This window comes from Primulina tabacum, chromosome 2 (assembly GCF_025594145.1).
Source record: "Primulina tabacum isolate GXHZ01 chromosome 2, ASM2559414v2, whole genome shotgun sequence".
Taxonomy (NCBI): domain Eukaryota; kingdom Viridiplantae; phylum Streptophyta; class Magnoliopsida; order Lamiales; family Gesneriaceae; genus Primulina; species Primulina tabacum.
In genome coordinates, this window is record NC_134551.1 from 6,933,544 (window position 1) to 6,947,382 (window position 13,839).

Below are 13,839 nucleotides of genomic sequence, written 5' to 3' on the forward strand. Positions count from 1 at the left end.
CAAGGGCTATTTTCTTAAATGGGATTGTGAGGAGGTATTTTTTGCTAAATTTTCCCTAGAATAATAACAAACTATTATAAATAGTTTATCACAACATCATTATCCTACAAAAATCACATAACTTTATATGAAATTTTTTTATTTCATCCAACTATCATCATTCAACAAAAGAAAATTAAAACTAATATATATATATATATATATATATATATATATATAATTATAACATATATTATAATTCAATCAAGTATCACATCAATACAAATAGGATTCTACCATACCCGTCTCCATCTCCGAACCCCAAAATGCTCATAATTGGTTATTTGATAGAGTCCAAAAAGTTCTTCCATACATTCTCTATTCGAATCGAGTATCGGATTCTCCAATAGGTTAGAAAAAAATTGTCTCAAGAAATTAATAATTATTGTGAAAGTTAAAACCAGAGTTAATTTTTCGTTTATATATATTTGTATTTTGTAGGTTCAAACGTGATCCATTATTGTCAGCATAATTTTGAAAAGGTCGTTGTCTCGAAGTTTAATGTTGCTAGCAATCGAATCTTTTAAATTCGTAAGAGTGGTTAATATTTCACACATCAGTATGATAAGAGATCAGACGATACAATTGAGTATCTTCCACACACAAATATCCAACTCGAAGTTTAACATCATCTCGTATTTGTTTCACAATAAATCTCTGTTGTACCTTTCAAATCAACTACATTTCATAATTGTTTACAAGATTAAAAATGATCACAAATTTTTTTTTATATATATTTTAGCATTACAATCACAATCACCACACAACGCCTCACACTCAAATAAAAGAAGTGACTGACAAGGTAATAAATCAACGAGTTCAACTCGAACCAAAATTAAAAAAGCCGACATCGGGCAAAATATGACCAACCAAAAGCACATCCGAATCTGTAACAAGTACACTATGATCCTCCGTTTATCTTGATTATGCGCCTGTGTGCTTACAGATCTTACCCAGTGTCTGAAGATTCATCTCCACTTTCTCTTACATTCTCTTGATTATGTCTCCGTCTTCTAACATAGAGCCTTGGATAACTTTGCCCACTTTCTGAAGATACAACTGCGTTTCTGGAATCATGTGCCGCTGTTTCTTGATTATGTAGTCGTCTCCTAACATAGAACCTTGGAGAACTTCGCCCAGTTCCGGAAGATTCAATCTCATTGTTTCTGGAATCATGTGCTGTGTTCTCTTGATTATTCAAACGTCTCCTAACATACCGTCTTGGAAGAATTCGTCCAACGCGGGAAGATTCGATATCACTCTCTCTGGAATCAACTGTACCATCAGTAGTAGTCTCACCCCAAAGCCTTCTTGATGACCTTCTTCTTCTTACAGCCAATTGAGAGTGGGCTGTTGAAGAACTTGGTGGCCGCGAAAATCTAACAAGGAAAAAGACAGTCAGCCAACCACCGTCATCGATGGTCAAAGTTCTTCCATCTGCCATATCTTCTCCAATTGAAGACTGAAGGGTACTAATTAAATCTCCCAGATCCCTCTGCCGCTCTAATCTTCTCCAGTTACGCTGCCTTTCTGGATCAGCGTCTGTGGGCCTCACGAGGGGATGCACCAATCTTGCATGCTTCCGCAGATCATGGTATGATCCACTGAAAACACAAGTCTCACATGCACAACTTCTCGATTTGGAATTCATGTATCGACGGGCAGATTCCATTACAGTCCAACCAGTTATTAGTCCTCTGCAAAGAGGACACACAAGCTTTGGCTTTACTGGGTTCTCTATGGGTACATCGCCTACCAACAATAATTCTTCTGGACTATGTGCACTTTCCAAATCAGATACAGGTGAGGGTGACGCAGCAGTCGCCAAGGGTGACACAGAGTTTGGCACATCATCTGGTGTCTGTGACACATCTGAGGCTTCAGCAAATGACTTCTGGAATTGGTCAAAACAATTTGAGTGGCGGTAACTCGTGTCACACATGAAAGGGTGGCAACCATTCTCATGTGACGAACATATAAGAAGAATGGCGTTGTGCGGATGCTCCATACAGACCGGACAACGTGTATTTTCCCATTCTCTAATACTTTCTGCATTCTCTTCTAGAAGGCTTGTACAACTAGAGCGGTAAGGGTATGGAGATAGTGTTGACCGATCGAAGGACAAAGAGCGGCCTCTTCTCTCTTTAGGCATGGTCAGATGACAAAAGAAATAGAGATGCAGAAAGTATTTTCACCCAAAAAATGAACTACACGACCAAAAACAATCGAGAATAAGCAAAAGGTGCAAAAACAATTGTTCACAAGTAAATACTTGCAGCTAAAACAACGTACTACATCTGCAGGATTAAAAAAAACCGACATTGTTGTATTAAAGAAGTCAAATTTAAAAGAATAAGGCTATTTTATTCGCTAGATCAAATACAGACACTATCCATTTGCCATTGTTGCACCGACATACATCGGTTTGGTAAATCCGGAAGGTCCAGCAGCATAATATATACAAAAAAAAAAAAAGAAGAAAGACTAGAGGCATGAAATCCTAAAGTTCTATAATGAACAAAAACATCAATCTGAGAAATTTTTTGAAGGAATCTTGAAAACGAAAGCCATATTTGACAATGAAGTTTGACAACATTTTCATGATATGTCTCGTTCTTTGACCTGAACAAAGGAGTACTCAGGACTACCTTTACAAAGAGTAAAGCACGTGAATCTTATGTCTCTTTTTGTCTTTACTTTGGTTACTTTCTTGATACCAAGACATGTTGAAAACACAAAAAATAAGAACCCCAGAGTGCGAAGCACGATTTTCTTATCCAGTTTTGTCTGCCAATAATAGACAGTATAAGAACGCATTCATCGACCTCAAAATGTTAAAGAACTAAAGTCGCGTCCATTCTAATTTTAGGGCAACCAATTATAACTGCAACTTAAAGCGTGATCATCTTTCTTTTCAATGCATCGAACTAAGTCATGGTTTTTTATTTTAATTTCAAATAAACCTGTTCACATTTTCTTACAACTCTTTTTCTCCCTCCGTCTGATCTCTAATTAAACTATATTTATAAAAACATTTCAAATAAATTTGGTATTCATCAATCATGTATCTAAAAACAGTCACACGGTCTTGATCTCAAAACTTCATCTTTTCGCAATTTCCAAAAGTTTCTCCAAAATTCCAAATGAACAACTAAAAGAAAATAAAAGGGTATAACAAAGGCCAGTAAATGACAATAGGAGAAACCAGGCAACGATAAAAGGGACACAACTAAAGATCAAGTTAACCCAGATAAAGTAAGAGCAAAGCAAAGAAAAATTACAGTATATACATCCCATCATTCAATCCCAAATCCCTCAACCTCTGGAAAAACCTTTTCAGCTAACATACACACTCATCCAGTACAACCAAGCCCATACAACAGAAAATCAGTTCACCAACACAAAAACCTGCCAAATCCAACCACAAGCAGCTCACAACAATGGAAATTATTTCAAGGAAATAAGCCTAAAAATTTCAAATAAAAAGGTGCTGGTAAAAAAAAAGCTGAAACTCAAGTACTGCAGATCCAAAATTAAAAAAAAAATTAATACTAAAGTATCCAGTTCAAATCAAACACAAATCGATTATAAAAAATTTACCACAGGCTCAAGAACTCGATCTTTCAAGATGAAAAATCTCTATCGTCCAATCTTAATTATTGAAAAAATAAAGAATCACCGGACGAACCCTAAATCGAGAGGAAGAGTTGTCCTGGCGGCGAATCATGCAATTATTCAAAACTAGGGGAAGAGAGCAAAAGGCGAAGAGGCTGGAATTTATATGGGCAAATGGTGTGTGCTGATGTTTAGGCCTTCTTGAACTATAAGCGAAGTCGGCGTAGTAAATATTAAATAATATTTCTATTTTTACAAATTTAGAATTTCTCAAAATATAAAAAGAAGTCGTCATTATAATGACAATGAGATGGAAAGTAGAGATGTAAACGAACCAAATCGTTTGTAAGCTATTCGAAGCTCGATTCGATAAAAGCTCGTTTAAGCTCGTTTAATGAGGCTCGTTAAGATAAACAAACCAAACTCAAGCTTTACAGTATGCGGTTCGTTAGCTCGTGAACATGTTCGTTGGTAAGTTCATGAGTAATCTTTTAGATGAAAAAATAATAGTTTTGATATTTGATTTATTGATTTTGCATATTATTTATGAAATATATAGAAAAATCTATTAAATTTATTTATTATAATAAATTTACAAATTTTAATAAGAATATATTTTTCTTTAAATATATAATTTTCTTTTTAATTAATTTAATGAAAATTTAAATATATAATTCATATTTATTAAGCTTGTTTAGGATCGATAAATGCTTGAATAAGCTCGTGAGCCATGTATATATTCGTTAAATAAAGCTCGAGCTCGGCTCGATTATAAACGAACCAAGCTCAAACATTCAAGAATTCGGCTCGGCTCGGCTCGATTTCATCCCTAATGGAGAGGGACAAAGATCTCTTCACAATCCTCGTTTTTTTTTCTAATTGAGAATTTCTCATTTAATCTCCCTGGAGATCTCATACCTGGTTTTATATAATTAGTCTGAAAATTCCCATCTCAACTTCGTAGACGTTAAATATCCATCATAATCCTCATCATCGTTTTAAATAATCTAGAAATAGTAATGAGATGGTTCGGATTTTTCATCATCATCACCGACTTAACGTGAATTAAATCACTATCATCATCTACGCTTCAAATATCAGTTGAATTAAAAAAAAAATTGTCGAACCCGAAAAAAAAAAATCAAAATCCGTATGAACCATGCATAATTGCTACTATTTAAATTAAAAATGAATATGATATATAAATATGAAGTGTTTGAATTATTTTAATAAATGTTAAGTCATGATTATTTATTTTAAAGGTAAAGGTTTAGTTTTATCTTTTTCAAGATAAATACGCGAGGTCGGACCGGAGTTTAGAGGTTTGAGATAAGATTCATAATAAGACAACTATTCCTAAATTTAATTTAAGGCAAGAAATAGTTTAATTTGAAGAAAAAGAATGTTTTAGGATTTATTTAATTAATGAGAATCAAATTAGTAAATAAATTCTATTAGGTTCAATATTTAACTAAAGTTTAAGTAAAATGTGTAAACAATTGGGGATGAACTAATATAGGGTAAATATATTCAAGAAATTAAACATAGCATTTAAACATTTAAATTGAGGTCATGTATGCCATGCAAAAGTTCTAAGCAAGATGCTAAACTAAATTAATTTGTTAATGCATTAAAATAAATATAAGGAAGGTTTAAAATTTTAAACAATTAAAATGCAAGGTTTAAATAAAAATAAAAATATAAAATGCAAATTAATAATAATAACCAACATTTAAAATATTTCAAAGGTTGGGAACCCTCAGGTCAAACCATCTCTAATTGCACTTCATGGTGTATTCAATTACTCATTTTTAATTCACTAATTATTGGTAATTCAAATACTACAATTCCACTTCAATTACCATCAACCTATGAGCCTAGAAAGTGAGCTGATAGTACAGCAAAAATAGGAACAAAATCATCGGCTAGCAAAGGAAGGAGAAGCATTTCAAAAACCATTCACCTCCTTCACTTGTAACTCCCATTTTAATGTATGTTATGACCCATTTAACACCACTTATACCATTCATCTTCATTACTTACATACCCTACACTAATATACTCGAAAAACCAGAAGGGATCAGCTGAGCAAAAAGTCGTGAATGGCAAAGGCAACAAGAGGAGAAGAAACCATTCAAAACCAAACCACTCAAATTTCTTCACTTGTAACCTCCCACCTTAATGCACCTTTAACACCCCTAATAACACTCATATTCATTATCTAGCAAATCCACACTCTCTCCTTTGGAAAATATCAGAAATAAGCTAATGCGATCGTGAATAGCAGCAAGAATGAATAAATAAGACCAGCTATGGCAAGGGTGAAGAAACATTTCAAGTTCCCACTTGTAACTCCTAACTAAATGCAATTCAAGACTCACTTAACATCTCCTATATCATTCACCTTCATCCCTTACCTTTCCTACACTCATATGCTCGAAAATACATCAGAAAATACCAGCTAGAATCGTGTAGCAGCAGCCGAAAAACAAAGAAGGAAATCCAACTCGGTTCCGTCGCGTCGTATTGTCGTTTTGATTTGTTTTCTTCAAAACAAATTCCAGGCATGTATATGTTGTTTCTTTTCTCTTCAATCAAGTCCTATAGATATTTTAAAACCATCATATATGCATGATTCGAGACATAAACTGAAATGGACAGCAACACTCCAAGCAATAAGTTGTACAGAATTTTCGGCTCCCTTGTTTTCCACTTCACGGTTTGCTGATCTTTGTTGCTTACAGGAGGTTGCTCGATTCCAGGCACTCAAGGCTGCTTCTAGGCATAATTTAGAGTGTGTTAGGGTGTTATTGGTCCATTGGTTTCAGTCCATACCCTCAAATAACGAAGCAATGACAACAACTTTACATAAGCTGCAGAAATGAGTCACAATTTGTTGTCCTTGAGTTGCTTGAGGGATGTTCGAATCTTGGCTGTCCTGGGGACCATAGCCATGGTTCCTACAACACTCCACCATATCTAGATCGAGCCATGGGCGATAAAATGGCCCTTGGAACGAGACAAGACAGTAAAATGGTTCAATACAACACACTATGCAGCAAGTGGTGTTCTTGGTTGCTATGCTGTAATTGTCCTAGGTGTTTCCTTGGATTGTGGTTGGCTTCTAGCCCTTAGCCATGGTCCAAGACATGCCTTAGGATGTTGGTAAGAGTCCTTGGGCAGTGGTTCAAGCCCATAGTCATTTATTTTGGAATTTTCACCACAAGCAAATAAACTACTGCTGCTGCACTTTTCCAGCAGCTTTGAACTTCGGTTTTGGTACTTGTTTGAGCTCTTGGTTGGCTTTTAGCCCATGGCCTTGGACTAGAAAGTACCTCAATGAGTTAGGAAAGTCATGTTTTTGGCCGTTTGTGATTTGGTCGAGTTTAGAGCTCGTACGAGAATTTACGGCGAAAGGTGCCAAAATGACTCTCGAAAGAGCGTCTTATGTTTTTGGATTCCTTTCGCCTTTTTCGTGTGTTACAGTTATTGTGCAAATTTTTCAGTATGTTTGGGGTATTTTTAATCATGGTTAAACGTCGGTTTAATGTTGGTTCGGGTTGGTACGAAGCCATGGTCAAAAATCAAGTTGTTGGTCCGAATAGTCTCGTTTTTGGTTCTATTGCTAAAATTTTGTCAAATTAAGATTTATTGCATGTCACATATTAGTAGTAAGTCGCAGCAAGCCTGGGAACGATCCAACTCATCCGGTAAAAATAAGGTTATAATTATATTACGTGCATAAAAATTCAAAATGTCTATTTTTGAGATATATGCTATATGTCTTGTGGCCACTTTATGCTTATGGGTTTGGAAGTCGGTAGGCGCAACCGAGGACCTCTCCACCCGGTGACTTACGATCGGTTTATGATTATGTATGGGTACGGACATCCAGTCCAAGAGCTGTGATTGATCTCTACCGCCCAGTATACTGTGGTTTAGTCTGATCAGGCGCTTACGCTATGTTATGGGCCACTTGCTTAGAAACATTATCTCTACCAGAAAAATTATGATATGACATGACAGAGCTCTATTGAGCAAAGCTTTTACGTATGATTTTCAGATATGCACGTAGTTATAATTATTCATGATGCTATTTTCACCGTACGCTTTACGATACTTTATTTTTACGTTGCATGCGATTTTATGATATATTTACTTGTTATTCACGATATATACATGTTGAGTTTTTAGACTCACTAGACTTGATTGTTGTAGGTATTGATGAGGTCGGGACCGCGGACGAAGACCAGTGAGCGATCTTGGGACAGCAGTAGTAATCCCGAGGACCTCATGATTTAATTTATGTACCTTTTATTATTCAAACCCAGTTTTAATACGTTGGATTATTTTTAAGTTGATGTTTACGTTTAATTATTTTTAAATTGTTGGTTGAAAACAATATTTGCTTCCGCTGTTATTTTAAAATTAAGATTATTTACTTGTTTACTTTAATTAAATGAGACAAGATAATTATTTATTTAGAAAATTTTTAATAATTCCGCAAAATTACGAATACGAAATACGGGCCTTTACAGTTGGTATCAGAGCCTATGATCTTGTAAAGGGTTGTACTACTACTGCTCGCAAGAAACTCATGAAGTCACGTCTTCGGTCTGTAAGTTTTACGATTATGCATTTATTTTAAAGCATGAAATATTTTTACATCCTGATTGCATGAACTGTTTTATGTCAAGATTATGATTATGCAATGTTTACTTAAATTTAAAGAAAATAGTGGAATTATGCATGTTGGTTACGTATGGGTTATAAATATGGAACAGCATGCCTCCTAGACGCCGTGTTGGACGCCCGAGAGGTGATGATGAGCTCCGTCATGAGAACGGCGAAGATCAGAGGCAAAGGGAGAACGATGAGAGAGATCTACCACCACCCCCTCCACCAGACATGAATGCCCAGATGCTAGCTGGGATGACTCAGTTCTTCGCACAGTTTGCGGGGAACAATGCAGTGGGAGCCAGACAGCCGGGACCGGAGGCTATCTATGAGCGGTTCATGAAGATGCGACCAAAGGAATTCTTAGGGACATCCGATCCTATGGCAGCCGAGGGTTGGATTAAGTCCCTTGAGGTTATTTTCGAGTTTATGGGGCTTGAAGATGGAGATAGGGTTCAATGTGCGACCTACCTATTCGGAGGAGACGCTTGCCTATGGTGGGAAGGAGCATCAGTGGCTTTGGATTTGACTACTTTGAGCTGGGAGCACTTCACAGAGGTATTCTATTCTAAATATGTTACTGAGGAGGTGCGTTCGAGGTTGACCACGGAGTTCATGACCCTGAGGCAGGGAGACTTGACTGTTACGGAGTTCATCCGTAAGTTCGAGAGGGGATGTCACTTTGTACCCCTAATTGCTAATGATGCTGGAGCTAAATTGAGGCATTTTTGGAATGGTCTACGGCCGATCATACGCCGTGATGTTAGGGTGGCTGACCCTACTACCTATGATGTTGCTGTTTCCAGAGCTCTAGTGGCAGAGCAAGACCAGAATGATATTGAGCGCGATCGCCTTGGAAAACGACCATTTCAGGCACCACACCGTCCTCCTCAGTCACAGCATCAGAATAAGAGACCTTTCCACGGTCCACCCAAGAACAGAGGGCCGCAGCAGCAACCGCAGGGACGAGCAGTCCCGAGGACAGTGGAGTATCCAGTCTGTGCCAGGTGCTCACGTCGTCATGCTGGGCCATGTATGTATGGTTCGGGAAAGTGTTACAAATGTGGTAGTACTGACCACATATTGAAGAATTGCCCACAGAAGAATCTGCCTACCCAGGGCAGAGTTTTTGCTCTCCATGCTGCGAAGACTAACCCAGAGACGATGCTCATGACAGGGAGAATCTTTATAGCCGGTTCCGCTACGAAAGCCCTGATAGATTCAGGGGCTACTCATTCGTTCATTTCAGAAACCGTTGCAAATTCTCTCAAGATCAAATCAATTGGGCTAGACATAGTATATTCAATAACATTGCCTTCTGGAGAGGAGATGACAGCTACTAATGTGATCCGAGATATAGACCTGGAACTTCATGGTAATCTTGTGTATGCGGATCTGATCGTTCTGCCGATGCCGGAATTTGATATCATTCTAGGGATGGACTGGCTACTGAGGAACCGAGTTTTAATTGACTTCCAGCAGAGATCTGTTCTAGTCCGACCGCTAGGGATGGAACAATTCTTATTCGAGCCAGACAGGTATTTTAATTTACCGCGTATGATATCTTGTGTCCAGGCTAGGAAGCTCATTCATAAAGGGTGCCGAGCATTTTTTGCTACACTTGTATCCGTTCCCGAGACGCCCAAACAGTCAGCATCCGATGTTCCAGTTGTCCGGGATTTTCTAGACGTTTTTCCTGATGACGTCTCTGGATTACCACCTGTGCGAGAGGTGGAATTTTCTATTGAGCTTATGCCAGGTACTGCACCGATCTCAAAAGCGCCGTACAGATTAGCACCGACAGAGATGGCAGAACTCAAGAAACAGATTCAGGAACTTCTTGACAAGGAGTTCATTCGCCCGAGCTTTTCGCCATGGGGCGCACCGGTATTGTTTGTGAAGAAAAAGGATGGTTCTATGAGGCTCTGCATTGATTACCGGGAGTTGAACAACGTTACAGTGAAGAACAAATACCCACTCCCGAGGATAGAGGATTTATTTGATCAATTGGAGGGAGCTTCGGTATTCTCCAAGATTGATCTGCGTTCTGGTTATCATCAGCTGAGAGTGAAAGACGCCGACGTTCTCAAGACTGCTTTCAGGACTCGTTATGGCCACTTCGAGTTTCTTGTGATGCCGTTCGGTTTGACGAATGCGCCAGCGATCTTCATGGATCTCATGAATCGCGTATTCCAGCCGTATCTTGATCAGTTCGTGATAGTATTCATAGATGATATTCTCATCTACTCAAAGAATCAAGAGGATCACGGCAGACATCTAACCACAGTACTGCAGACCTTACAAAAGCACAAATTATTCGCGAAGTTCAGCAAATGCGAGTTTTGGTTAGAGAAAGTGGCGTTCTTAGGTCACGTCATTTCTAGTAGTGGGATCGAGGTAGACCCGGCGAAAGTTGCAGCAGTCAGAGATTGGGTTGTTCCTCAAAATGCATCCGAGATCCGTAGTTTCCTTGGACTAGCAGGATACTATCGGAAGTTTATTCGCGGATTCTCCTCCATCGCAGTTCCACTCACATCATTGACGAAGAAGAATGTTAAGTATGTGTGGAGCAAGGAATGTCAGAAGAGCTTCGATACATTGAAGCAAGCTCTTATTTCAGCGCCAGTATTGGCCATGCCTTCAGGACCCGGAGATTTTGTTCTGTATACCGATGCTTCGAAACTCGGGTTAGGCGCAGTATTGATGCAGCATGGGAAGGTGATAGCATATGCTTCTCGTCAGTTGAAGACTCATGAGAAGAATTATCCTACCCATGATCTAGAGTTGACAGCCGTAGTATTTGCATTGAAGATTTGGAGGCATTATTTGTACGAAGAGAAGTGTCAGATCTTCACCGACCACAAAAGTCTCAAATACTTCTTTACACAGAAAGAGTTGAATATGCGGCAGAGGCGTTGGTTGGAGCTAGTAAAGGACTACGACTGTGACATTAGCTATCATCCTGGCAAAGCTAATGTAGTTGCAGACGCGTTGAGCAGGAAAGTTGCAGGGATGACTCATTTGGTGGTTTCGAGACCTCTTCAGTTTGAGATGCAGAGGTTTGATTTAGAGACATATCCTCGAGGTAGATTTCCTCATCGATCTACTTTGACGATCCAGTCTTCTCTCTTAGACCGTATTCGCAGTGGGCAGTTAGCAGATGAGCAATTGGCTAAGTGGAGACAGAGAGATGAAGCCAAGGGCAGTATCTTGTACACAGTTAGAGACGGTATTGTCAGATATCGGGACAGAATGTGGGTTCCGAACAGCGATTCTATTCGAGAGGATGTCTTATCTGAGGCCCATATGTCGTCGTACTCTATTCATCCTGGGAGTACGAAGATGTACAAAGACCTGCAGTTATTATATTGGTGGCCAGGGATGAAGAGGGATATCAGACGATTTGTTTCCGAGTGTCTGACGTGTCAGCAAGTGAAAGCGGAACATCAGAGACCAGCGGGTATGCTCAAGCCTCTTCCTATTCCCGAGTGGAAGTGGGAGAATGTCACCATGGACTTCGTTGTCGGTCTGCCGAAGTCAGTCAGAGGGTCGAATGCTATATGGGTGATTGTTGATCGTCTTACGAAATCAGCTCATTTCTTGCCTATTAAGACTACTTTCTCCATGATCCAGTATGCAGAGTTATATATCCGGGAGATCGTTAGACTTCATGGCATTCCCGTTTCTATAGTGTCTGACCGAGATCCTAGATTCACTTCATCATTTTGGAAGAGTCTACACTCAGCTATGGGTACGAAGTTGTTGTTTAGCACAGCTTTTCATCCACAGACAGACGGTCAATCCGAGAGAGTTATCCAGATTTTGGAGGATCTTCTTCGTGCATGTGTTCTTGATTTCTCTGGGAGTTGGGAATCAAAACTACCGTTGGTAGAGTTTACCTATAATAACAGTTTTCAGTCGTCTATCGGTATGGCTCCATACGAAGCACTGTACGGTCGCAAGTGTAGATCTCCTATTCATTGGGATGAAGTGGGGGAGAGATCAGAGTTGGGTCCGGAAATTGTGCAGCAGGCTGCTGATGTAGTAGTCAAGATCCATGACAGGATGAGGACCGCTCAGAGTAGACAGAAAAGTTATGCGGATCAGAGGAGGAGAGATCTGGAGTTTGCTGTTGGTGACCATGTTTTCGTGAAGATTGCACCAATGAAAGGTGTCATGCGGTTCGGGAAGAAAGGAAAGCTCAGCCCGAGATTCATTGGACCATTTGAGATCCTCGACAGAGTTGGGACATTAGCTTATCGTGTTGCTCTTCCGCCGAATCTGGCCGGAGTACACAACGTGTTTCACGTCTCCATGTTGAGGAAGTATATGGCGAATCCATCGCATGTCTTGAATTTTGAACCGTTGCAGCTCACTCCGAATTTGTCTTATGATAAAAGACCAGTGCAAATTTTAGACAGACAGGAGAAAAAGCTTCGGAACAAAATGGTCAAGCTAGTGAAAGTCAAGTGGCTCAATCATTCGGAGGAGGAAGCTACATGGGAATCTGAGCCGGAGATGAGGAGTCGTTATCCTGAGTTATTCGGTAAGTTTTAATTTCGAGGACGAAATTTCTTTTAAGTGGGGTAGAGTTGTAGAACCCGAAAAAAAAAAATCAAAATCCGTATGAACCATGCATAATTGCTACTATTTAAATTAAAAATGAATATGATATATAAATATGAAGTGTTTGAATTATTTTAATAAATGTTAAGTCATGATTATTTATTTTAAAAGTAGAGGTTTAGTTTTATCTTTTTCAAGATAAATACGCGAGGTCGGACCGGAGTTTAGAGGTTTGAGATAAGATTCATAATAAGACAACTATTCCTAAATTTAATTTAAGGCAAGAAATAGTTTAATTTGAAGAAAAAGAATGTTTTAGGATTTATTTAATTAATGAGAATCAAATTAGTAAATAAATTCTATTAGGTTCAATATTTAACTAAAGTTTAAGTAAAATGTGTAAACAATTGGGGATGAACTAATATAGGGTAAATATATTCAAGAAATTAAACATAGCATTTAAACATTTAAATTGAGGTCATGTATGCCATGCAAAAGTTCTAAGCAAGATGCTAAACTAAATTAATTTGTTAATGCATTAAAATAAATATAAGGAAGGTTTAAAATTTTAAACAATTAAAATGCAAGGTTTAAATAAAAATAAAAATATACAATGCAAATTAATAATAATAACCAACATTTAAAATATTTCAAAGGTTGGGAACCCTCAGGTCAAACCATCTCTAATTGCACTTCATGGTGTATTCAATTACTCATTTTTAATTCACTAATTATTGGTAATTCAAATACTACAATTCCACTTCAATTACCATCAACCTATGAGCCTAGAAAGTGAGCTGATAGTACAGCAAAAATAGGAACAAAATCATCGGCTAGCAAAGGAAGGAGAAGCATTTCAAAAACCATTCACCTCCTTCACTTGTAACTCCCATTTTAATGTATGTTATGACCCATTTAACACCACTTATACCATTCATCTTC

The 13,839-nt window shown here is 38.3% G+C and overlaps 1 protein-coding gene across 4 annotated transcripts; it reads right to left on the reverse strand.

The window, feature by feature from the left end:
- Positions 1-660: 660 nt before the first annotated feature.
- On the reverse strand, positions 661-3,860 carry LOC142528715 (uncharacterized). Of its 4 annotated transcripts, none has more exons than XM_075633840.1 (3): positions 3,640-3,848; positions 2,688-2,826; positions 661-2,246 (listed from the first exon to the last, which is right to left on the reverse strand). In XM_075633840.1, exon 3 carries the CDS (start codon positions 2,189-2,191, stop codon positions 989-991), a length of 1,203 nt encoding a protein of 400 aa, XP_075489955.1. In that variant the 5' UTR covers positions 2,192-2,246; positions 2,688-2,826; positions 3,640-3,848; the 3' UTR covers positions 661-988. The 4 variants fall into 4 exon arrangements, with proteins under 4 accessions (XP_075489955.1, XP_075489970.1, XP_075489961.1 ...); XM_075633855.1 differs by having other exon boundaries at positions 3,728-3,816; XM_075633846.1 differs by lacking the exon at positions 2,688-2,826 and having other exon boundaries at positions 3,728-3,860.
- Positions 3,861-13,839: the final 9,979 nt, after the last annotated feature.

Excerpts from the sequence above, each read along its gene's own strand:
- LOC142528715 (XM_075633846.1), bottom strand. The coding sequence starts at position 2,191 with ATGCCTAAAGAGAGAAGAGGCCGCTCTTTGTCCTTCGATCGGTCAACA.